At 37.5% G+C, this 27,090-nt stretch overlaps 1 protein-coding gene across 4 annotated transcripts in view; it reads right to left on the bottom strand.

The window, feature by feature from the left end:
* TRPM3 (transient receptor potential cation channel subfamily M member 3) overlaps positions 1–27,090 on the bottom strand; it is a 406,696-nt gene that overhangs the window by 78,532 nt on the left and 301,074 nt on the right. For all 4 annotated transcript variants that reach the window (XM_051789305.1, XM_051789304.1, XM_051789307.1 and 1 more), the window contains exons 7-8: positions 16,541–16,715; positions 6,512–6,635 (exon numbers count right to left, since the gene is read on the bottom strand). In XM_051789305.1, the coding sequence (XP_051645265.1) occupies positions 6,512–6,635; positions 16,541–16,715 (299 nt within the window). The remainder of the gene's footprint in view (positions 1–6,511; positions 6,636–16,540; positions 16,716–27,090) is intronic.

Below are 27,090 nucleotides of genomic sequence, written 5' to 3' on the forward strand. Positions count from 1 at the left end.
ATGACAACACACAGAAACCAAGCAGCAAAAATAGGCACAAACCATTAGTTTCCTAGCTGGTTAGCTGGTGAGACTAGGTAGGCAATTCTTGGAAAAGGCAGCTCACTTAGTGTGAGATATTCGTTCAGGACAGTAAATTTGCAGTTACTGCATTATCTACAGAGAACCTGCATGTCACACAGTGAGTTCCTCATCTATGATTGAGATATTATAGCAGTAGCGAATGGGTCTCAGTGCTCCACCTGAAGCCACAAAAAGAGTAATTATATTTTCTAAGAAAGACAAAAGAAATTATGACTTCCCAGACAAAATAGAGCCAGGAAGTAAGAAGGTTTCTGAACATTATCACGGAAGTTATAAACTGCATTGAACCCTTCCAATTTCCTGATTGCAAACTTTGGTCTATATTAACTATTGTGGAATTGCTGTGTCACCCAGTACTGTTTTGCCTTCACTTTCTTTACTTGGACAATTGACAGAGCTGTACAGTGATTCAGTGTGCATTTCCCAGTACTACCTTTTAATAGTGTAAATGGGGTAATGGATATTTTCATAAGTTTATATTTTTTAGAGGGAAAAACCCCATTCCAAATTTAATTTCTGTAGCTGAAATTATAACTACAAACTATTTAGGAAGATAGGAAGAGAAAAGATTGGTAAAAAGTTGCTTTAGTGTCTATTAGGTGACTCCATCATATGCACCAAATAAGACAGAAAATATCTCCTTAATGAGTGTAAGCAACAAAAGGAATAGTGGTCTTTGCAGAAGTGTGCTGTAGATGGCACAGCAGAGGTTCAGGATGGATGAAATAACTGCCTAAATTGTACTCTTCTGCTTCAGTGGTAGGTCTGACAATTTTGTAGTTTCTATTAGCAGAAGCCCTACCTCATCTGATAGAGCTGAAAAGCAGAGCAGGATCTAAAGTTTTTCAAGGGTTCAGTGTAATACAACAGCTGTCTTTGGGTTTTTTGTTCTGGTGCTTTGTGTTTAGTGTGCATTTTTTTTATTATAGCTCTTTTGCTTATGGAAGTTGTTCTCTGAATTACTGAAATAAAAAAAAAAACCAAACCTGGTCCTAGGATTAGATTTTATTCTCTGTGGAGTCAATGGCAAAGGTCAGCTGACTTCTTGGCAGCTGAAAACTCAAAACATGGTTTGATTTCCTTAGCAAAGGAGAAATCAAGCGAGATTTGCAAAATTAAAAACTATCAATCATATCTTAACACTTACAGATGTAGGACCTAAGTACTAGACTAATCCTGTTTATTTGCATGGAATGGATAGGAGGTCCAACCTTCATCCAAATGGAGAGAGTTGCTACAGTCACTCCTGAAGTGCACTGGCACATCTACTTGGATGCAGAGAACTAATTACCATCAGTACACTTCATGCTGGAAATCTCAGAGTGTTTCCATGGGAGCTGTTTCAGCAACCAGCAGGCCAGCAGTTACATGATGCTTTCCTGCTCCAAATCTCTACTGCCAAATTATATGCTGTTCACAGCAACTATGCTGCAGGAACTACAGTTGACTTTTACTGCTTGAGAAGTTACCAAGCCCTTTTCCACTGCCTCTATAAGAAAAAAGACGACATCAGCGTAAAAAAATATTAGCCGAAATGATTTTATTGAAGAAAAGTTTCTTTAAAAAAATAGATCGTAATGAAGTTTTAACAGTTGGGAAGGGCCAAAGAAAGCAAGTGATAATATGCTGCTAAATTCTTAAAAGTTCACCTGATTTAGCTAATATTTAATTCAGATCACACTGAAATGTATGCTAGTAAACAGCTGCAGGCGGTGTTTAATTAGCATACAAACTCCCTGAGCCTGCACATCCAGCTGTAAAGCACAAGGTTTTTTGCAGCTAGTATGTGATCAAGTCAAACTCTTCCCAGTGTAAACTCTTCCAGAAACATGGACAGGTTTGCTCCAGCCTTTTCGGTCAGAAAACTGAAACCATCAAACACCAATGGATCATATTTGAAGTCCAAATAGAAAAGAAACTGCTGAATCACTCAGCAGCTTCCCAACTTCCTGTAAGTAACCATTAAGATGAGTCAAAGCCCTGCACTAGTGTGGCAGTTTTGGGATTTGACTATTAGCCTTGCAAGACAGCCTGCTCATATACTGTGCATTTTGGGACAATTTGGATCCATCTCTATCGGAAAGAAAAGCACAATAGCAAGCACCTTCGTGATGCAGGTTGTCTTAGTCTTAGCTCAGTGCACTCAGCTACTTCAGCATGACACCTTCTTGTTTCAATCTGACAGCACCAGACTCGCAAGTTAACACATTAAGGCATCTGGAATGATCTATTACTATATATATATACTCAGCAACACAAAGTAGAAGTAAGGTTTACATTATCCTGGAGAAGCCATCATGATTGCTACAGTGACCGTACACTGTGGTACAAGAATAACAGAGAACAGGAGAAGCAAGTAAGAAATATTCATTACTTGCTGACACGAACTAGAGATGGAATTTTACAGTTTCTCTTCCAGCAAGAAACTACTTAAATTTTATCTGTTGCCTCTATGTGTAAATGAGTTCCAGGAATGCATGGGTGCACACAAAAACTTATGCCCACTGACCAGACTTTTCATTCTGCAAGTCCTTCTTGTAATGCAGTGGTAGGTAATGATACTATCAGTTTGCTTAATGCAGTCACCGAACCCTCAAATATTCCAAAGTTAGCAGAAAAAGGTCATGTTAGAAATAAGAAGACAAACTTAACTAGAATGATTTACTGCTAATATTAATGTGCCATTTTATTACTAGGGTGCTAAGATTGGTCCTATTCTGATTCACAGCAATTTCCATTTTCTAATAAATGGATATAAACTTAGGTCTATTCACTCTCAAAACACTATTTTGGAGTAATTAATTTTATAACAAATGTCTCTCACTGCAACAAGTGTGGTTGTTTTCAGGAACATAGACCTTTCTGTCTTGCCAAAGTGGCCTTTCCCAGCGCCTGCCCAATGAAGCTCCACAGACGGACTTGTTGGAAAGTCCATCTTTCCAACAGCAGCTTGTTGGAAAACACATTCTGGCTTCTGAGAAATTCACATTGTGATTTGTGAACAAAGCACTCCAGCAGCATGTCAGTCTAAGCTGCGAAATAAAGTACTCTAAAAAGAATAGAGTAGCCTGTATTTGTCAGAAAACTCAGACACCAGAACTACTATCTTTAAGGGAAAATAATAAGGCTAATTTATTTACTAAGATAGAAATAAATACTCCTTTGCACAGCTGAAAACAGACTTCTGAGCTATCACTCAACTCAGTGTGCTTTTCGGGGACAACCTGAAGTGAAGTCTTCTAGCCTGCTACTTGATGGATTTTCTTCCTCTCTTCCACTTGACTCCAGGGCCAAGAGGGGCTCCACCAGGGAATGTCCCTGCAAGACTGAGTTCTCTGGCAGTGCACTCACCTGTTATTTGTATTCTGACATCATCAAAGTAAGGAAAATAGAATGAAAGATCAAAACTCACTCTTGAACATTGTGTCATTTTATATATATATATATGTACATTAAAAAAAAATATGTAACATATAGAGTTCCATCTTATTGCAGCTTTGGGCTAATTGATATGGACTGCAAATGACTTAAGCAAAAAATTCTTCATTTTCTTAAATAATCTCTTTCTCCATATATATTTTTTTTTTAGTGGCAGGAAAAGTATCATAAAATGGGCTGTTTTAGCTTCTCATGTGCTGCTTGCAGGAGATAGGAACATGCAAGAAAAATGTTTGTGGTGCTTTCTGAAAAGAGTGTGGACTGGGTTTAACAATTCTACTTCCTGCCTGCTTAACTTTGGTGAGCCTTTATGCTCCTATTCTAGGAATGTCTTGGCATAAACTATTTTTCAGAATTATATGTAAATGTGGCAATACAGAATCTCCATAAATAATATATAAAACACTATCTTACCCTTGCAGTCTACAGCTATATATACATATATATATTATATACCTGTACAGTCAACTTCTTTTAAAATAGATTTTTATACCATAGACATCGTTAAGCACCTTGGTCTACATACATTTCTGAACATAAACTCTGATGCTTGTAGTGTCAGCTCGATAAGTATATAATTTTATAAAAATTATTCATTAAATTGAGAAGTGAAACTGTCTCTGTCTTGCAAATCTAATGGATCTAGATCTCTTCTATTCTCAGGCCTCACCTTATCATTCAGCTTGTACACTCAGATTTTATTCAACAAACAAACTTAAACAAATAAATGGAACATTACACATAATAATAATGATGCTACCTGGGAATACAATTCAGAGACCATTCCCTAGGAGTGAAATCCAAAATGTCAGAACTTAATAAATCTGGTGAAAGGAGTAATTTTTGTTATGAATATGCTTTTTCCCTGGCCACCACATTTATTTCAAATTTATAAAACAGATGCTAGTCTTTTTACACATTTTAAGCAGGTTGAGTAAGAACAATTATTTAAAAGATAGCTTTTTCTTTCTTTCCAGAGATTAACTTGCATTTTTTTTGCCTCTCCTCATCTGTGATTCAGCTGTATTGATGTACTTTACGAGCAACCTCCTCCCTTTACCCTGTATGCACTCAATTATTTAGTGGCACACTGTAATATGACAAGGCACTCTCCTGCACTGTCTACTTTGTTCCCTATCAATTCAGCAGCCACAAAATCAGACAGTCAGGCACATTGACCATGAACTTAGGGAAAACAGCCGTGATCAATTTAACTGCTGCTGAGCTCTCCGAGACAATCTTCTGCATCTTCTTTCTATTTGTTGAGGGGTTGATCAAACTAATGATGAAGTGAGTTCATCAAGCACTGTTTTGTCTTACATACAACCAAATCAGAAGGCCAAGCTTGAGAAATGACAAGAGCTGGGACAGATGTGGCAACATGAAACATCTGGCTTTGTAGGAAGAGTGAAGTGACCACTCACTCCTGAGAGTACTTCACATCACTAAGGTCATCCATTTCCTGTAGTTATGCTGTGTTCAGCATCATGAGTACATGAATATCATCTTTCTTTTATATATATGTACAAGGCTGTGAAATTTAAAGGACACCATTAGCCTACCAATCACACCTCAGACATAAAATCTTTCTAGCATACGCAATGTTAAAATTACCTAAGTACAACTGAGGTGCTTGTTGAGAAACAATTGCTTTAATGCATTCTCTTTACTTATGGTTGGGTTAGTGTTATAAATTCAAATTCAGAACACCTAATCTTGGGCAAAACATCTCCTGGCAAATAACTCTTCACAAGACGAGTAGGTAAAGAATGTCAGTGGTGACAAATGTTGCATATCTGCAAAGAAACTTTTAAAAATTGCACAACCTCACTTGGAATAAAAATCTTGATGTGAATACTGAAGACAAAAACTTCACAGTTAACTTAGCAGTAGTAGGGTTTGTTCAAAGCCTGACAACCATTTCTGGATTTAAATGCCTGGAACAATCCAGAATTGCATTTTTCCAGTCTTGGTAGTAATTCAATGTCTGCCTCTGCTTTGTATCTTTCATTCCTTTCTACATTCCTGTCTTTATGCCTTTCCTCATTCTTGCCTCCCTTCCTCATTCCTTTTTTCTATCTTCTATCATTAAGTATGTTTTTTATATCTGCATGTGGAAGAAGACTGGTTTACAAGTAGGTCTTATATGTACTTCTTCTTGTTATTGTTAGTATTGTTACTACTGTTATTATTAATATTATTTTTATTATTTTACATTTACAGAAATGAGCATAAAATAATTAATGCTGTTTCCCTAAGTAGGTAGTCATTTCAGGGCATTTTCATCAGCCTGGAATTCCCAGAATCTCTGATGTGAACCAAAAAAAAAATCTTAGAAGAAAGATTAAGTTATAAAATTATGTCTATTCAGTCAGTTTGTGAAAAATAACTCCCCCCCCCCCGAATTAAATCCCACGTTTTTGTAGTGTGATTTTGCTTCAAAAATATTTCTGCAAAAGCAGCCTCAGGGATCTCCCAGAAACTGTTGAAAGATCTTGTGTTCTTCAAGAGAGTACCAATGCACATTAAAGGGATAGCCTTGCCACTGCAGAACAGGAGCCTCAGAGACAACCTGTTTTCTTTTCCTGTCACATATCTCCATAATAAAGTAATAGCCCTACTGACACCTGTGCAACTCTACAGCGCCTTTAAAATATGATCCCAGTGACAGTAGATAATTATGCCGCCTTCTCTTTTCCATAGTTGATTGAGGTAGAATTCTAGTCATGATATGCCTGAGGATGATTAAAAACAACTAATATACATGCCCTACTAACTGGGTTCTATCCTGTCAAAGAAAATGTAGAGGAACTTAGAAAGTTTATATTATTGTATTAAGCACTTTAAATGCAAAAATATCGAACAAAGAAAACAACAGTCAGAATGATATAGTACCATTTTAGAGCCTATATCACATTGATCAGATTTGTTATATTCTTTTTTAGGGACCTGAACACTTGGTCAAAACAATGCACTGAGCTCAACATACCAACTCCTTCTTCTTCATGCACTCCATGAGGATAATGAAGAGGTGCTGTGCCTGGGTTCGGGTGTATGTGAAAGTCTTCTGTATGGTAACTAACAACTGGTCCCTCAAAGACTCGTTGATAAGTCTGAAATTCAAAATGAAAAAATTAAGTAGAAAACTAGACAAGAGAGAACATTGTAACTTCAGACAAGATTTTTATTCAGGGGTAAGAGTCAAACAACAAATCACTGACGGTTGTTTTGGACAGGTTTGAAGGACAGAAATTGCTGAAACCATCAGAGATAAACTGGAAAACACTTCTAGAAAAGCATCTTGGCTGTGCTGAGGTAGCTCATCTCCAAAGTTTTTATATCGGTTCCCACATATTGCATGACAGAAGGTCATTCAAACTATCAGCTCTTTGGGATTTCCTAACAAAAACAAGAACCACATTGACAGTCTGGATTTGAGGGAGAGGTGAATTGAAGACTCCTTTCTGTCAGTGAGTTAGCAGAATTCAACTCACAGTTAATTTTATGAAAGTGGGAGCATTTGTATTGTCAGTGTTTTTGATTTTAGCTTGAAAATCCCAACAGTTTCAACTCACCCTACTGATGCTACATGGGGTCAGGTAAGAAATTTCTCTATTTCTTACTCTACTTAAAGAAAACATTTTGTCTTTTTTCATGCTGATCATCTAGGAGCTCAAGAGAACCTATTTTTATATTCCTCCTCACTGCTAATTTCAGTACTTGCACGAAGTGACCCAATAGCAGAAATAAATAGTAATCTTATATGGAATATTAGTACCTGATCCCTACCTATTGATAACAGTCCTTGGGACTGTTCTGGTTGAAACACTGATGTTCTCAATGTCTTACAAAATAGTGGGCTCTAGTTTAAAATATGTATCCTTTGCTGTAGGAAAGCACTACAATTTTCTCACTTAAAAATTGTAACTGAGTGTTTCAAATTAGCTAAGTTGGAATATTTTATTAGATAAGTCATGGTAGGTCATCTGGTGAAACAAAACTCAGAGAATCTCCATGTCTCATAATTTATGACAGAAGACAAACAAATACTTAGCCCTGAAGCTACTGCACAGAAACACTAGAAGCAGCACAATATCCAAAAGCCATTGTTAGCTTATGGCAGCTGCTTTGGCAGAACAATAACCAAACCCCTGTATTTTTCATACTATTGGTAAAAGTTGCCTGTACTTCTCTGCAGCAAGGAAGCACAAAGGACATTGCAGGATATTCATTATACAATCGAATTTCAAGTATCATTTAATTATCTAGTCTTTATACTTACAGCAAACACGTTGTTAGAAGAGACAACAAATGGGAATGGGAAAGAAGTATAGACATGCATAGGAGAATATAGAAGGTCTGGCATATAGAGTGCATATGTTGTCTATTCTCTAAATTTGATTTTAGCTGTAAATATTCCTGTTGTGTAGTAATTCAACTTCACAAAGAAGGCTGTAAGGCATATGTCAATGTGTTTGAATTAAAATGAGTTTACATGGGGTTTTAGACCATAATGTATGGAGCACTGTTCTTTCCATGCTTGACTTCTCCTGTTGTCTTCTACTATATTACAGACTCCTCTTGAGTGATGAGTCTACCTCTGTACTTCCCCTTTTCATCAAGGCCCTGGATGTGCTATTTCCTGGGATACTGGAAAGCTGGCAACAATGCATCTACGGCCCATACATTAGGTAAGCACTCCTTCCCCATAGCATGACCTGCCTCCTTCACAAAAAGGCAACATATGATGAGTTACAACCTCCAACCCTCTTGGTGGACAGCAATAGAGCTGACAGCAGAGGACTTTCTGAGTGGGAGTTATAAGAAAGATAAACTCACCTCCTGCATAGGAGCAAGGATGTTGCAAGCACATGGGAACATGAAACAAGATGTCAGAGTACAGGTAGAAATGTAGATTCACTCCATGTTAACGAGAATCAGCTTGGAAAGATCGATACCCTGAAAAGCACTAACATGCTTTGAGTTGCAGATTAGTAGGTCATATATGATATAAATTCTGAGTTTAGGCTCTTGGAAAAAAATCTGTTGGAAATTTGCTTTAATCAAGAATGCTGATTTCAAACAAAATGGTGCTATCACTGTATATATAAGTGGTTCAGAACTATGCAACCTTCCATCCTTCAAATGAAGAAAGAAAAAAGAGGTTATTCAAAATGAACACGTTTCCTAAAAACATCAACCGGAGAATCTAAAAAGATTCAAATAAAGTTCTAATTTCCTTTGGAAATTACCTATGGAAGTGAAGTACATGAAAGATTAGAAAAAGTATATGAAAAAATATATATGGAATTGAAAGAATCTCAAATTGGAGAATTTCAGAAAACATTTCCAGAGATTCCAGGATGAAAACCATCCTCTTTTCTTATAATAATGTCATTTTCCTTTAAAAATGTGTAGAATCCAAATCTGAAATTTCAATTCAGAAACTGGCTCTCCCTCAGGCTAACACACAGAGCCTTATTAATTGCTTTTCTTTAACATCTCATTGGTCTGCAAATCTACAGCAAGCCTGTTCAATGTCTTTGTGAGATGAAAAACTTGAATTGATTTTAATCAGAAACAGAAACAATAAAGGCAATCATTCTGTTAAAACAATCATAGTTTTGTATAAACTGAAATCAGTCATATCAAGACTAAATCACATTTATTCCTTAAGAATCTATAAATGTTAGAAGGTAGCAAATCAAAGTTTCAACTGTGCAACCCAGCTGGGAAAATACAAACTGTGGCATGCTATTAGAGGCTAAATCTATGATGCAAACACTAAATCGAATTTGTGTAAAACAAGTAACTTCAGAGACTACTGTGAGCAAAACGACCGGGACTTGAAGGTCAGATGATGAATTATCTACTATGCAAACACAATCACTTTTCTTACACACACACCTTAAGTACATGTTTTTTCAAATCACATATTTCTACTTTTAGATTTGGGGAAAGGAGACGGCTCTTTGACTCTAGAACACAGGAGACTCTTGGCCACTAACTTGGGTACAGTATATTCAGGAGCCTCTATCACAGGTTATGAACCTAATATGCAGAAGGTTCCATAGGCATAAAATTCCCACTTTACCAGACTCAAGCACCACAATTATGACTTCCATCAGAGTTGGCATTTTTATCATCTTTCTACTAGGCTTCAGTTCCAAAAATATTTTGCAACATGCTAATAAAATTTTCTTTGGGACATTTTGATGGCATGATTCCCTGAATTCCACTTACTTTGTCATGGAAAAAATACTGCTGGTAACTTGCTCCTGACTAAACAAAACAGTTTAACCTGTTCTTTTATTTCCTTTCTCATATAGTTCAAAACTGATCATTCATTCCCTAATTACCTAAGACATGCCCATTATCCTACCAATCCAGGTCTAGTCAGCCTTTTTTTTCTTTCCTGGAGCAGCTGGATTGCTGATGGAATATACGTACCTACTGTCAAAAATCTCTCATCTAAAGTAGAACTATATACATTTACATCTATTTTCAGAACAAAAATTTACTTGTAATTGTTGCTAAGAGGTGGAGGTTTTTTTGGTTTTTTGTTTGTTTTAAGAAAAGATTTGTTTTGATACATCAGATTATTGTAATTGAGCTGTATGGCCTTACAGTAAAGTCAGGACCTTGAATTTTAGGAAAAAGAAAAAACCTTGTAGCTGCTCAAGGAGTTAGTCAGTAGGACCCCCGAAACTGCCCTCAGTGCAGCAGAACTGCCCTTGCAAATTGCCCTCAGGGAGCAGACCAGAGCTGGCAGATCTTTAGGGACACTTTCTGTAGAGCATAAGAGCCTGCGATCCCCAGGTGAAAGAAATTGGGCAAGGAAGGCAAGAGACTTTCATGGATGAGTGGAAACCTGCTGGTTAAACAAAAAGAAGGGAATGCACCGGCAGTGGAAAAAGGTACAGATAACCTGGAGAGAGCATAGGGACACAGCCCAGTCATGCAGGATGGGGTGAGGAAAGCCAAGGCAAAGATGGAGCTGAACTTGTCAAGGGATGCAAAGAGTAAGAATGGCTTCTACAGGTGTGTCAGCCAGAAAAGGAAGGTTGAAAAAAGCATTTACCCCACCTGGTAAGCAAGGCTGGCAAACTGGCAACAATGTACGAGGAAAAGGCTGAGGTACTCAACAACTCAACAAAGCCAAGTGCAAAGTCCTTCATCTGGGTTTGGGCAACTCCCAGCGTCAATACAGGTTGGGGGATGAACAAATGAAGAACAGTCCTGTTGAGAAGGACTTGGGGGTGTTGATGGATGAGAGGCTGGACATGTGCCAGCAATGTGCACTTGCAGCCCATAAAGCCAACCGTATCTTGGGCTGCATCAAAGGCAGAGTGGTCAGCATCAAGAGAGGGGATTCTGTCCTCTGCTCTGCTCTGGGGTGCTGTGTCCAGCTCTGGGATAAACAGTACAGGAAAGACATGAACCTGCTTGAGCAGGTCCAGAGGAAGGCCCCAAAGACGATCAGAGAAACACCTCTCCTAAGAGGAAAGGCAGAGAGAGTTGGGGGTATTCAGCCTGGAGAAGAGAAGGAGAGGACTTCAAGGAGACCTTATTGAAGTTTTTGAGTACTCGAAAGGTGTCTGTAGGAAAGATGGGACAAACTTTTTAGCAGTGTGATAGAACAAGAGACAATGTTTTTAAAACTAAGAATGTTGATTTAGATTAGACTTATATGTAAGGATTCATATTCTAAGAAAGAAGATTTTTACTATGGAGATGATAAAACAGTGGAACGAGTAGCCCAGAGATGCAGTAGGTGCCTGGAAACATTCAAGGTCAGGTTGGAGAGGCCTCTGAATAACTTGTTCTACTTGAAGATGTCCCTGTACATGGCTGTCGAGTTGGATTAGATGACCTCTAAAGGATGCTGTCCAATCAAAACTATTCTATGATCTTATGAAAGAAAAGGCAATAGAGACAACATAAACAAAGTGACAATCTATTTCTGTCCAAGATATACTGTATGATTAAACAGCAAAGCAAAACTTTCACCATTGCTTTGTCTTATGCAGAAGACACAAATGACATTATTTTGGCCTACACTCCTCAGAAAGAATATTTTTTTAAATCCATGCCTAATATTTGAGGAGATAATAGACATTCCACTTAATCTTTCAGACTCATGGCATATGATTTTGTAGTGAGCACTGCAGACAGTTCGAAAGATCTGGCCCATAGACAGCTGCCTAAATTATGCAGAAGGTACCAAGAAATTACTCAGCTTACTACTGAGAATTTTATTTTCTTTTAGTGAAATGTAGCCACCTAGTGCATTCTTAACACTCTGTTCAAGATTCTTCAGACCAAGGCAATATGTGCTCCCTGATATTAAAGTTCTAATAAACTTAAAAAAGCCCACCAGTATTAATTCTACATATATAATATTCATAATGCTGAAACCTCAGTGGGAAACTGCATATGACCCTTGCCTCCCTTGGGAACTTCAATGAAAGAGGTGAGATAACGAGACCTCAAAACTGATTTACCCCCAAAGACATCTTTACTTCAAGGTGTGCTTCACCACTCCTTCTAACACTCCTGGTGGTACATCACATACCTGCTGCAAGGCAGCGCAGGCACAGCTCTCTGTTGTGCAGGCAGCCTCCTTCCACTGCAGCCCAGAGAAGTCTTGCTCACAGTTACACAGTGTACTCAAAGACCGCCCTCGGGGAGTGAAATGTTTGCCTTGTCACCAGAAAAGCCTACAATCAGGCCTTAATATAAGGCAAATTCAAGCTTATCTCCTATCTTTTCAAGGATGCACAGGCATTGACAGTGTAAAGGGGTACTGCACCTTGATTGATATAAGAAATTGTTAGTTTTTCTGCTATGTGGAATGTTTTAGGAAGAGTAAATTATGAAGAGGGAAGGCAAGCACATCACAATTCTTTGAAACCCAGTACAAAAGGACCTTTTGGGCAGATATGCAATTGTCCAACACTCTTAAGGATTTCTCTAAAAGGATAGATTGGCACCACACTGATCAAAACTCAAGGAGAGAGATGTGTTTGTCCTCCTTCACCTCCAGACAGCTGCTTTCTCCCGGAAACAAATTTTCAAATAAACTTTAAAAATCACAGAACTCACAGTAGTGCTTAGTACACACATGCACCCATTCTTATATGTAGACAAGGAATGAATCCTTGTTGGGCTGCAGTGAGTGAGAATTTAAGACTGCAAAACCAGCACAACAATATCAACACACATGTGAGTTTGTTTCTGCCATTAATGATGTGGGTTTTGAATGATTTAAATTAGATACCCAGTAAGAGCAGTTGGAAGATACACTGTATCTCAGAGAAGACCCTGATTCTGGCCAGCTGCCAGAATTTGACTTTATAGGTTTTTGACTTTATAGTCCGATTGCACTGCAGAATTAAACTCTGCATGCAATTTGGATGTATGACCTTGATTTAGAGTTTAATAGACACAGTTTTGTATAACCTACTTAGATTCCATCCAAAAGAAAAGTTAGTAGCTAAACTCAGTTAACACAGCAATTATTCATTATACTCCTGATATTGCTAAGCACTACTCAAATTTAGGTTATGGTGGGAGAAAATAATAAATTATTTTTCTGATATAAAATTATATTGGCATTTCACTTCTGGGTCACTGCATGTTAGACTGATGTTTTCTGAACCAGAGTGAACACACAGAAATTCCCACTAGCTACCTTTACAAATTTCATAGCTTGTGCATTCTATTTAGTGCTAGGTGAAACAAAACATAGTTTTGCAGTAACCACCTGGAACAGGACCCCCACAGAAAGAAGACCAATAGTAAGGAAAAATAATACCTTTCACAAAGGAAGACTTGAGCATCTCAGGTAAAAAATGCCTGTTCTGCCTCTATTGATACTATCAATCACCTTTCTTAAAGATAGGAGTTTGTGATGATGAAATAGAACCATAAAATCATAGAATCATAGAATCATAGAATGGTCTGGGTTGGAATGAACCTATAAAGATCATCTAATTCCACCCCCCCTGCCATGGGCAGGGACACATTTCACTAGGTCAGGTTGCTCAAAGCCCAATCTAACCTGGCCAGGAACAATTCCAGGGGTAAGGCATCCACAGCTTCTCTGGGCAACTTCTTTCAGTGCCTCACCACACTCACAGTAAAGAATATCTTCCTTACACACAATCTAAAGCTGTCTTCTTCCAGTTTAAAGCCATTGTCCCTTGTCCTGTCACCACAGATCCCTGTAAAAAGTCTTCCTTTTAAGTCCCCTTTATATATTGAAATAGATTCGTTCATTCTGTATTTTTTGGCACGATGACATCAAAACACAGACAAGGTTGATGCAAACTGTATATGTACGTAGCAGATAAATAGATAAAACATATTTGAGTAAGGTTATGTGAAATGTGTTATCAGTGAGGTCACTGAAAACAGAGAAAAAAACTTCTCAAAGTTACAATGAAACCTAGCATACTCATATGTATCCTAGATGCAGCACTGGACTGTGCATGAACCTGAATATAAAATAGATCTAGGTATTTGTTAAAAACTGTCTTTTTACCAGTAGGAGTTCTAGGTTGAATAAGTTAATGAACACATCTACTTTAAAAACACATAACAATAATTGGGCTAGAGCTCAGTGTTTACAGATTTATATTTTATTATTTGCTTAACTCTGTTGTATCTGTGAATACACATGTTCACACAGTCTAATACATACAAAACCAAGTTCCTTACCAGGGAATCTCAACCATAAAATTACAGCAACTACTTCAATAAAAAGCATAAGTCTTAGTTATAAGAATCTGAGGGGGTTTTAATTACTCTTTCATATTTTGTTCTGAAATTATTAATTTTTCCCTTATTTGTCATTTCTGAGCAGCAGACTCTGGGTTCTCCTTTGGGAGCTTTGAGGGGACAAAGTCCATGATCACTGCAGAACACCTGGAAACCCTCTGAGGGTGACTGTGGCTCTCAGGTAAGGATGGGTTTAGGGCAGCCACAAGGCTGCGGGCCAAGAAAGCTTCAGAATTTTCCAATGAGAATGCTTCTACCCTTGATCTATGGTGCCTGCAGCCTTATTTGCAACTCACCCTTTCTGAGGGAGGGTCAAGCATTCGTTAACAGGTGCCTGGAAAAGGGTTATCAAAGAATCAGACCAAGAGTACAGCCAAGCTTGTGCAGTAGCTTGTGCAAGAGGATGCAAAGAGGGCCTCAGATGAATTTGTTCAAGCATAAATAATCTCAAGTGTGGTGGTGATATGCTAGAGAGCTATTTTCTCCAGGTATTAGAGTAGCTGTCCCTGTCAGAGTAGAGGCTTTGACGCCAAACAGATGGAGCTTTCAGCAGTAGATGCGGCTCTACAAGTCCTGGGCTGCAGTCTTATTCTTGATGCCAGGAGAGATGGTCTTCTTTACTGTAGGCCTGCTGTCTTGGAGGAGCTGTACCTCCAAGGACAGGAGTTACAGAAGGAAGTGAGAAGGCTATCCACCATCAGTAAAGTTGAAAAGGAAATAGGATCTTCTCTGAAATGCAACAGCTTGAAGAGCCCTAGTCCCCAACTGCAATACAGATTCAGGCAGTGTCCACACTTAGTACTTAGGTAAGTGCAATCTCTGTGTAAAAGAAAGGATAAAAGCTGGTAACTGCTGGTACAAAAAGTATGGCTCCTGCACCACTTAAAAATTTACAACTACAAAACAGGTTGAAGTGGAACCATATGAAGAGGAACTCAAGCAAAGGATCTGTACCACCTGAATCTAACCTGCGCAAGACCACCAGGAGGAATCGCTCACTGATTATAGTGGGCATCTCCCAGCTGTAGGGGACAGAAGAACTTGTCTGTTGACCTGGCCTATCAGCTAGAGAGGCTTGCTGCCTGTTGGGGAGACTGCTGAAGCTTGTCTAACCCCCTACTGTTTTCTCCTCGTGGTCACCAATGATACTGTAAGGGGAAACCTGGAGAACAGGTAAAGTGACTGTGGAACCTGGGAGCAGCAGTGAAGGGCATGACTGGTGTTCTCAATCTTGCTGGTCAAAAGAAAGGGCATGAGGAGGAGTACACTGATAATATAAGTCAATAGCTTCCTGCAGAGGTGGTGTTAGTGACAGGGTTCTGTGACCATGGGACCTATCTGCAAAGCAGTGACTGATTATGAGAGATGAAAACCACCTCACTAAGCAGGGCAAAGTTACCTTTGCTAAAATGGCTGACCTGGTAAGAAGGAGTTTAAAGCAGGAATACTGGGGTAGGGACAGAGATTCCTCAGCAGCCTTGTTGGGAGCATGATGCACAGAGTTGATGACCCTGGACTGATGTGGTGGGAAGGGATCACAAAATCAAAAAAATAGGGCTTAAGCAGGTTCACACACATCATCTTTAGGTAAGCAAGGAAGTGTCTACAAGATACAAGCTTTTAGAAAAAGACAGGTTGGGAAGGCAATTTGGACTTGCCCTTTATGTGAGAACAGCTGAAGTGCATGGCCCTCTGCCTTTGGATGGATGAGGAATCAACTGAGATTCTGCAAAGAAAGGCGGGACAGGGCAAAATACAGACCGGCACACAAGGAGTCGTGTGAGTATAGACAGGTGTGCAGAATCATGCTCAGTAGGCAGGACAAATACAAAATAGCTTATATGAACATGTAGGACTAAATGAAGCCTGAAGACAGTAGCACATTGTATTACAATGAAAGCATCTCTACGCTGGCGAAAGCAGTTCCCCATGCCCTTTGACAGAATCCTTTGACCTGCAAATGCAAGACACCAGACACTGTACTTGTCTATGTGCTATATGTCATGGTAAGGAACTATACAAGACAATTTCTATGCCTTTTTTATTATGTAGACTTTTGTTAGTGGTGCTTTAAGCCCTTATTTTGTTTTGTTTTGTTCTAAATGCCTTCAACATTTCACCCATATCAATGATAGCAGTTTCTTTTCACTAAACTGTGAATAATTTCCTGGGCTCTGTCTTACCATCAAATTGAATCTGTGGATAGAGAAAGAACATACATTATGAAATTACTTACCCTCCTTCCTCAGAGTATTTGTGCCCAAAAGCAAGGATGTCAGATGCCCGGCCACTGCCATCGCATATCACAACGGGTACAGGAGGAGTGTCTCGCAGGTACTCCAGAACAATGGAGATAACGTTGGGACCTCCCTCCACAATAAGGGCCACCACTGGCACCCCTTGACCAATTCCTGGAGTAAAAGAAAGAAACAAAACAAAACAAAACAAAACAAAACAAAACAACCAAGCAACCAAACAAAAAAACATACACACACAAAAAAAACCAAACCCAAAAAAGAAACAAAAAAATGCAAAGCCAGCAAGGCAAACAAAACATAACAGAAGACAGGAGAAAAAAATATCAGACTAAATAACTGCATTATGACTGTACAGTGTTATGCTAGAGAAAATGGCATTCAGGAAATCAGATATTTTAAGGACACGAGGGATCAGTGTAGTCATCTTGTCACTTCCAGTGTATAAACCAGTATTTTCTAGAATTATCTTCTGTTTTAAATACAAGAGTTATGTATAAATAGGTCTGATTTTTTTCTTTTAAAGATGAAATATTGGTTTGGAAACATAGAGAAGCTACTGTATTTCTTCCTAACATGTTCATAATCATGATTATATCATGCCTGTAGTCTAGGTTTTGCATGGTATCAGTTTCCCATCCCTGGGTCTTCCAATAGCTTTGCTTGTTTTAAAATCAGCTCCATGATATTTTTCTTGCCATATTTGATCCACTTTGAGGTTGTAGATGGATAGCCCTTTAACCTTCTCTTTGATAGACTGAACACATTCTGTTACAAGTCAGTGCTACACTTGTTTTTCAGTTCTATTAGGTCTCACAGTTTTTCTCTGAATTCTCTCAAAATTTGCAGGACATTCCTTGATTTGCAGACCCCACACTGGGGACACTACTCAGAAAGCTGAACTACTGCTAAACCAAAGGAAAGACATCTTTATTTCAGGCACTTGTGGTGTAATTGTATGTGAGTCCCTTGCAAAAGTTGCAGTTGCCAGGAAGGTTGTATGGATTTGTTGAAAGCCAACCTGACACTAGGTTGGTGTTAACATACCTGAAAAAGCTTTTATGGTATTTACTTCTTGACCACTTGAGACTGGGGACATTTAAAAGGACTCAGGTGATAGAAGTAGTTGAACATTTTCTATTAGCATTTTTTTTCTAATAGAAAGGGTGTTTTTCCTTTTAAACTAGCTTTTCCTAAGAAAAAATACGCATTTTGCACAAAATTTTGACATTTCACTGGAAAAAAAGTAAAAAGAGTGTCCTAGACCATTAATGGTTGTTTTGGGAAAAGCTGCTTGAGGACAGATAGCAGGTGTTAATGTGTCTGCCCAAGTTTTCATTTAGAATGGGTTCGATCTCCAGAAGCAAAGGTAAGCCTGTGAGGCTGGAACATTAAATCTGGTTGCACCCCCTAGAAACACTCACAGATCAAATGATTTTAAGAATTTGAATTACCGTAAAAAATGAAGTGACCTGTTCTCGAAGAAAGAAAGAAAAATCCCTAGTTCTTATATGCCACAGCAGAATATTCTACACACCTCCTAAGCCACTTTACAAACAAATACTTTGTTTCCTGGAGTGACTCTCAGCACACCTAGTTATGCCTCTATCTAGTGTTAGTTTGCGGGTTTTTATTATATAACTTAAGTAAAGTGTGTGGTGTTTATATTAAGAAAACTACAAGTTATAAAATGTAGGCTAATGAAAGAGAGTAAGAAGGGTAGAATATAACAAAGTGATTAACAGAATGATTTCTACAGAGCTCGAGGGTTTTTTTTTTCTATTACTTCTAAAGACTTCCTTGAATTGCTGCTCTGCTTAATCTAGACATCTTCTAATAATATAATATTAAGAAGTATTCTCAGTAACAGTCAAATTGGGTCTGCATGATATTGAAATTAATAAAAATTGAGAAAGTTCACAGTACCAGATGCAAAGTCATTTACTTGGTGTTTAATAAATTCTGCTGTAAACTGGGAACTCATCAGGAGGAAATAGTAGAAAAGAGAAATATGTGATTCAGCTGATCACAAGAGAACTGTCTTTGGTGTAGCAAGACCATGAAGAGAGGTCTAATCCTGGAATACACACAGTAGAACATTTTTAGCTGGAAATGGGGGCACTCTAGTGACATTGTGTAAGCCACTCATCAAATTCCACACAAAATACTGTATGTATCTATGCTCATGCATGTTCAGAAAGAACAAACTGGAATAAATGCAAGAAAAAGCCAAAAGGAGTATATGGGGAATCAAGACTTCATCTTATGAGATTCAATGAATTTGGCTCATCTTCCTTAGAAATCTGAAGGGTGAAAGACACTATGTCTGAATATCCCTATGATGTACAGCACATTAGACATTAATAATTTTACAAGGAGTTCAGAAGATTTCTGGTTATCAGAGGACTGAAGTCTATATAGTCCTCTTGTAAGACTAAAAGGGAAAAACTTTCTGAATTTGAAATGATGCTCAATAATCATTACAGTCACTGTTGCCTTACGTATCTCAAACTCTTCCTAAAGCAGGTTCTACTGAAAGTCTGTTCATTCTCAGTATATTCTACTAGATATCGATCAGCTAAAGAATTCTAATAATATAAATTATGTTTAGTCCAAACTGTGGAACTATTTTGGGCCATTTGAAAGCATGTCTAATATTACTCTTGCAAACTTTGATTTTCCTTTTTTTTTTTTTTTGTTTTGTTTTGTTTTGTTTTGTTTTTAAATTGTCACACTCACAAGAGGTGCATGGCATGCAAAAGTTCTCTGCAAGTGTTCCAGTTGTGTTTCACTGTGGTTAATCAGATGGCGGTGAGGCTGGTAAAATAAAACAACTTTTCTCCAAATTCAGTCTTCAATGAAACTTCATAGCTTTGAGATTAAAAAAAAGCTCATGTGAACCTTGATTTATGATATAAAATTAAGTTTCAGACTGAAGTGTAACTTTTTCTAGCATTCTGTTAGATTTCATTGTGAAATAGAAAAGATATAGACACAAAATTGATTTCTGTATCTCATTTTCCTTCAGGAAATTCTCCCTGAGTTTCAGCAAATAGATTTTTTTTCTTTTTAGTTTTCATTATTCTCTATAAATAATTTTGGGTTGGAAAAAAATATTTTTTCTTTAGTTTGGAGGGCAAATTAGGCAGTTAATTTCTGGAATTAGATGTAATATTTTAAAATCATTTAATAATACTTTGTTAATATTTCTTCAAAGCACTTCTGGCTTTCAGGAGAGCTCTCTAGACTACAGTTGTCTGAATCAGAATGCTATGAACTTTCCCAGATTTATGATGGTTAATTTCTGAGCAACGATGATATCCACAACATGAATTCAATAGACATGGTGAAAAAAAAAGTCATGTCTACTTGAGTACCTTAGAAATTTAAAAAAAGGATAAATGGGAATTACCACATTCTCAGCTTTCTATGATGTTCCCAATTACATTTAAGTGATTTGTGACTTTATATTTAATTCAGAATAAAAACTTAGCTACTTTTACCAAAGATGTCTGCAGCTCAATAACTCTCAGGCAAAATGCAGAGCAGATTTGCATTAAACTTTTAGATGGTTTGAGATCGAAAATTCCTGGATGCTTCTTTGCTGCTAAGTATTAGAAATTTGGAAATAAATTCAGGGGGTCTGTAGAAAAATTGCACTTGACTGACTGTTCCTGATTAGATATTAACACTGCATTTACAACTATTTTGAATACATGAAATTGAGAAACGATGTGTTTGCCCTAATGTAACCCCAGGACAATTTGAAAAATGTTGGCTTATGACACCAGCAAGACAGAACCTCTGACCTTGGGAAGAAGGTAGCTGACAGACTTCTCTTTAACTGGTAACCAAAGTATTTTTCTTTCTAGATCTCCATATCTCCTCAGAAATAAAAAAATCACGAATTCTCTGTAAGAGGTCTATTTCAGCTTGTGCATGCACATTATACAATAGTCTGCAAAGAGGGGGCTGGCAGTGGCTGATATATCCACAGGGAACCTTTTGTTTCAGCCACTTCATTTGGAAAGATAACGTCAGGCTGTGAGGTGAGATGCTAAATGTGAAGGAAATACACTCCTTACAGTATCAAGGACATAATTATAAAAAGAGTTTCTTGCTTGAGTTGAGATTGTCAGAAAGGAGGTAATGCCAAAATAAAACCGTGCTGATGAAAAACTGGACTACAGTACTGGAACTGCTGTCTCCTAGCACACATCCAGAAGGTAGGTACTTTGTGCCAAGCACTAAAATGGACAGTCCAATAAATCAACAAGGAAAAAGTCTTCCCTTCAATTTTTTTATGGAATTTCACACAAAATTGCCCAAGTCTGGCTAAAACTATGATAGCACTCATGTTGTTGAGCTATGCCCAACAACACTGCTATTTTCACCAAGCAAGTACTCTAAAAGTATACAACCTTAAAAATTGTGTGTTTCACATTTTACTAACAGGAAAGAGAGCAGCATCAATACACCCCACTGAAATATTTTCATTCTAAAATTGCAGATAATCCTGTGTGGTATAGGACAAAGCATTATTATCAGGAAAGACTCTCAAACCTGTGTTGTCTTCCAAACACAAAAAAAGCACAGTTCAATTTCACACATCTGGGTATTTTTTTCTGTTTCTTACAAGGCACTAAATTACATGTTAATCGGCTTTTTTTTTTTTTTTACATCCTTTGTAGAGAAACCTCTTTTAAGTGAAAGTGCATTATTTTTAAATATCTGAAAAATTATGGAAATCTGATAGTTACACAGAGAGTTTATTTTAAATTTACTCAGTTCATTGTTGTTTCAGCATTTCTAGGATGAGCTTTGGCTTCAGCAAATCTTTTTTCCTTTTCCTTTTGGATGATGGAGAAACATTCTTGCTTAACAGCATATCTGTGGACTTGATATTAGCTGTGAATGCTGACTATTGTGTTATCACTGTGACATTTATGACTTAGTAAATGACGTTTCAAGATACTAAAGACTGGATTCCAAAATCAAAGATTTTTCATACTTAAGAGTGGTCTCTGAATATGTACTCCACACTATTAAAAATAATTTGTTAGTTAGATGTATTTTTTTCTCAGATTTTCAGAAGAAATACTCAGCTTATACTCAAGAGCAGGTATGTATGAAATGTCTCATATGAACTGGCATATTACTATTTCTCATTTCATAAAGTCTCCAATTCACATACTGAATTCTTAGTACTCCCACTACTAGTGCAAAAAGACAGGTAGTCTCTCATGACTTCATTAACAGAATATGGATGAAACAGTGTTATTATTTTCATTCAATATAATGATTCATGCAAAAAGAAGAAATAGTAGCAAAGACTTGAGGCTCATCACTATCTTAATCTCTGGAACTTGTATTTTGAGTATTTCAATAAGTATGGATTTTTGCAGGGTAGACTAGACTGTTAAGTTATCCACAGTGTCAGGTATTGTGGATATTGCTGGTGCAGTATCATAAACTAGACTGCAATATTGTGACAAGGATTTATGCAGTCAACTTAAAGCTTCATTATTGTGTTATTGCCTTTGCGGCTAGTAACAAAACCAGTGAGACTTTCCAGCAATTGTGATTCCAGGAAGCTACGTACATATCAGAACGTTTTCCCTGATGTGCATCAGTGGCAACTTGTAGGCCTTTGTGCTATTATACAGAAAAATAATACAATTTTCCCCTTGACACAGCAGTAGGGCATGCATATGTAAATTAAAATAATAAACTAGAAGAAATGAATGAATTTGGAAATGGAAGAAAGGAAAAGCTGCATAATGTCTGTACTGTGTGAAAAGGGATTAAAAAAAAATCTGCCATGCCTTGCAGAAGCCCTACTTTGTTTTCCCAGTTCTTGGAAAAACATGAATATTTCATTCTGTGAGTATATTTATAAATAATGTATAATTGTATCATAAATTATTACTAATTCTTTTTATGAAGAGTTAAACATGAGCTACCCACATTTTTGTAGACCAACAACTGAATAAAATGCCCCATTTACTACAAAATGCATTTGCTACTCATGTTTTTAAGCATGCTTATAAGAGTAACTGGGACATATCACTGTGTTGTGTACTACCTCTAAGTTTAGCCCTGAGTTCAGCCAAATAAAACTGAAAGGCTCTAATGTCTCTAATTTCTGCATCTTATCAGAGGGTGGAGTTGATTTCCTGCTGACCACCTTTGCTCCTTCATCAGGGCAGATGTGTTGGGGTGAGTTTCTCTATGTTCCTTTCCTTTTTCTACCTGGAAATTTTCACTGGAGAATTCCATAATTATTTGGATTTGTTTGGGATGTTGGGGCCTGTGTCTGTCCCGCTGGAGGGGGTTACTGCACAGTGGCTAGCACAGAAGTGGTGTACAGCTGGAAACCTATATCACATCTCACACACAGTGTGCAGCTTAGAGCAAGTTCTCCACACTTATGGTACACATAAGACAGAGGTAGCATGTATATGCTGAGTGAGTCCAAATTGTCCCAAAGGAGGGGGAGAGGAAGCCTCCATAAACCTTCACACAACATGTGCAGTCAACCTGACAACTTGAAGTCTTTTTCTGAGAAGCACACACTGCTCATCTGTACAATTTGCAACCTGTGCAAACAGGGTTCTCATGCTTCCTAGAAATCCTGAACTTACCATAGGTATGGACAGGGATGTATAAGGTACCACTGAGCTGGAATGGCTCATCAGGTCTTCATGAAAGAAGTATATCTGCATGATTAAGGACCCTCTACAGTTTTGCACAGTGCTACCCTCTAGGGTTCCACAGGTTACCAGTCCTTCCTGGACCTGGATGTACTGCAGGTGGTGGGGTATGTGAATTAGCAGGTTTCTCTACTAGTCATCATATCACAGGTTTTCATGTACCTATATCATGATGGACTCAGCAGCAGAAAGTTTCTATGACACACTTCATATTTGTTTCAGGTGTCTAACTTGTGTACATCCTGCAAAAGGTCTACCATTTCTGGGCAAGAGGTACCATTCTAACTGCAAAATTCTCTCAGGATAATGGCTTTTGTAGGTGGTAAACTCAATGCTCTCTTACTGGCTGACAAATAAACAAGTCCAAAAATATGAGTCAACATGTTTGTGTTCCTGCAAGTGTTTGCTTGTGCACAGTGTATACAAAGGCTTGTATACAGACCATTTTCCACACACTGTTTAGCACAAATGCTCCATAGTGTAAAAAAACCTTAATTGCATCAAACAGATGACATATTCCAAGGTACAGGCTGTTAATTCAACAGATGAGGTTATGCTTCAGGATTTTATAATGCAAGGATTGTTTATTGGAAGTATTTAGTAGAAAATTGGATGGAAAGTGGGTGGAAAACTGATCAAGTGTTGTGAAGTTCAACAAAAATATTTATATATTTGCATGATCTTTGACAGCTTTGAACTACCTTTTGATCAGATCTGGTCTTAGTTTTAACCTAAATATATACGACGAACTAAAATTTTTTGAGGGAAAATAACCTAAGAAGCATTAATCATTTGTATCTGAAACAGGGCAAAATAGCATTTCTTTATGATTTCTTTATGAAGTTTAAGGTGTCTTGAAACTCAAATTGGAACTTGGGGGTTCTGGTAAGTTACAGAATACCAAAGAAACTCCTTAGTTCAAATGTCTTAAAAGTCCAACTTCCAGGCTTTCGCTATGCTTCATGGGGCAAGCAGAGTATGTAGTAGTGTGATGTATCAACAATGGCTGAAAGAAGTACAGCACACAAAACCTGTGGCTTCCAGAAACATTTTGGTCCAAGTGTTTGTGTAGTACTTGGAAACCCTAGTGAGAGACACATACACAGAATGGACGAAAAATTAAACATGCCCTGGAATTTTAATAAGCAGAAAGCCACCTTAGTGTAACCTTAAAAGTTTGAGGAAAATGATTTTTAATCTCTGAACTAATATTTGCCTTACAATAATACAGAGTCAACAAATATTTCTCTTTGGTTGTTAATAGAGCTTGTCTAGCCACAGGGCAAGTGATGCTTAAATAGATTTAAAATGGTATTGGATTTACAATGGTTGTTAAAAGGTTTGACCACCCTAATGTGTATCTGCATCACCTCTGAACATCAATTTGGTACTTCCTGTGGTCCCTGGCTCAGAAAGGCTAAATCATAACAGAGAACATCCTAAAATAATCCAGATGCTTCTTGTTAGGTTATACTGAAATACATCACCACTTGTATTTTTTCCAGACAGCTGTTTTCAGACTTCAGGCCCCTTTGAAAACAGTTCCTGATGTGTAGGAAACCTTTTTGGCTAAAATATCAGTAGCAATCACAAATAGATAAGATCACTTGTGTCTCCCAGCTCTGTAATAGATCTGTGTCCCCCTGCTCTGCAAATCACAGCTGCAATATACTTACCACTAGAACAATTACATATTAACTACTAAGTGAACACCACTGGAAAAAGGGAATGTAGCTTGCCTTCACAAGATGATGGAAAGGGATGCTGGGTCTTATTTCCCAGAAGTACAGGAACGTTTCCCAGATGTCATAACCAGTTAAAACTTAACTTCACATAGTTGCACTTCTCACACTCCGTTCTCCCTTTTCCTCACCCTTTCCCCAGAGCAGAACTACTTATTCCAGATATGGCAAAGATTAGATGGTTATTTCTTTTAATCCTTAAAGAACTGCTCAGCAACAAGAGCAGGGAAACTTGGAGATGAAAAAAAAAGAAAAAGAAAGAAAGAAAAAAAGGGGCTCAAACTCTTTCTACTCTTTTCTGGAAAACCTTGAAAATTCTTTATATTCAGAAATTAAGTGGAACTTCCACTTGTTTGGAGGCTCATTACATGCTCTATGTCTAGAGAAATCAAACTGATCTGGTAAACCAATACAACAAATTGTAAAAATATTTGCTCTGTTTCGGAAATTCACAGAACTAAAGGATTATGTGTGACAGAATGACAGAGAACCCTTGCTAATAAAGAAAAGCTCACAACCATTTGACTTATTTTTTCTTTTCTATTTATTTTTTGCCTTTTCTACTATAGGCTTGTTGAATATCATTTGCTATAATTTCCTTTTTATTTTCATGCTTCCCAAACACATTTCAAAATTACTAGTATAAATTTTATTTTGTTCACCTTTATTTTATTTTGTTCATTTTTATTTTTTTTCCTCTGTCCCTTTGTTATGTTTGACCATGTTATGGTCACTTCCATTCTGCATTCTCATCTCTCTAATTTCCTTTTCAGTATCCTAATCACATTTTCACTTCCTCTCTGTCCCCTTCTGTTTAATCCATAATCTTCTTTTAGCTCCTCTATTTTTAATTCTCCTCTTTACTAAGAGTATGATCACATTACATTTGTCCCAGTGTGTTCTCCTTTCTCTTCTGACTCACCTCAGTACTTTCACTCTTATTTTTGTTTGTTCAGTGCTCCTTCCTCACCTTTCTGCCTAGTGATATATCTACCATGCTACCAAATGCGGCATTCACAGACAAATCTATGGACCCGACACCTGGAACCATATCTTCATTTAATATTGAGCTGATACTAAAAACTTCTCCAAAGGAAATAACAACAAAAACTTTACGGCACCATCTTTTGATTTTCATACTTGTCTTCGCAAAATGACAAAGTTCACAGAGTCCTCAGAAGAAATATGACATGGGAAGAGTCCAGGTAAGACTAAATGCTGGGATTTGTGAGCCTCAAAAGTATTCAATTAACAACCCACTGGGTTACTTTCAATACAATGACAATATGCTATTCAAAGCTGGCACTTAAAGTTCAAAGACACACACACAAGAACCCTCTTGGTTTTCAGTGAAAACATACCCTATCTATCCTTGCAGTCAACTGCTCATTAGGCTAGCAATACAGGACCTAACTGGTTTCACTCTTCATGGAGCTCATCACCTATAGGCAATGGCCTGAGAGTCACAGGAGCAAGTACAGTTTCAGAAATTCTCAGTCTGTCTAATCTTCCTTGGTACCTTCCCTGCCTCACTCTGGATGTGAACACTACCATATATTGTAGGCAGCACTTTAGAAAGTTATCACAGTGACATAACCAAATTTTATTACTACCTCATATTACATATTAAGGTGCTTTTCCTTGTCATATTTTGTATATTCGTCAACATATCTAATTACAACAGGTGAGACATAGAATGGCAGAAATTTGGCTAAAATGGATTAATACTAAAACAATCTCTTTTTCTTAGTTTTTTGGCTTTGTGAATTCAATAAATCTAAAATGTCCAAACATTAGGGAGCTGAAATGACCTGTACGATTTTGCTTGTATCAATCATATGAAAAGACATATATTTTCAACAAACTCATCTGTTTAAAGTCAAGTCCATGGAAGGAATTTATAAATCCACTTGTGTGGATCTATTGTGTATTTGTGCTTCAAGAACAATTTTTAACCTTCTTGCATTTTCTCAGCCCTTTCTGAGATATGTTTGTATCCATTGCCTGATTAACCAATATCAAGTTTCCAATCTTCAGCAAAATCTGAAATGAAGCAATCAGTTCTAAGTTTTACTG

This window comes from Manacus candei, unplaced genomic scaffold (genome assembly GCF_025592945.1).
Source record: "Manacus candei isolate 608988 ecotype Guabito, Panama unplaced genomic scaffold, ASM2559294v1 h1tg000027l, whole genome shotgun sequence".
In the NCBI taxonomy this organism is placed as follows: domain Eukaryota; kingdom Metazoa; phylum Chordata; class Aves; order Passeriformes; family Pipridae; genus Manacus; species Manacus candei.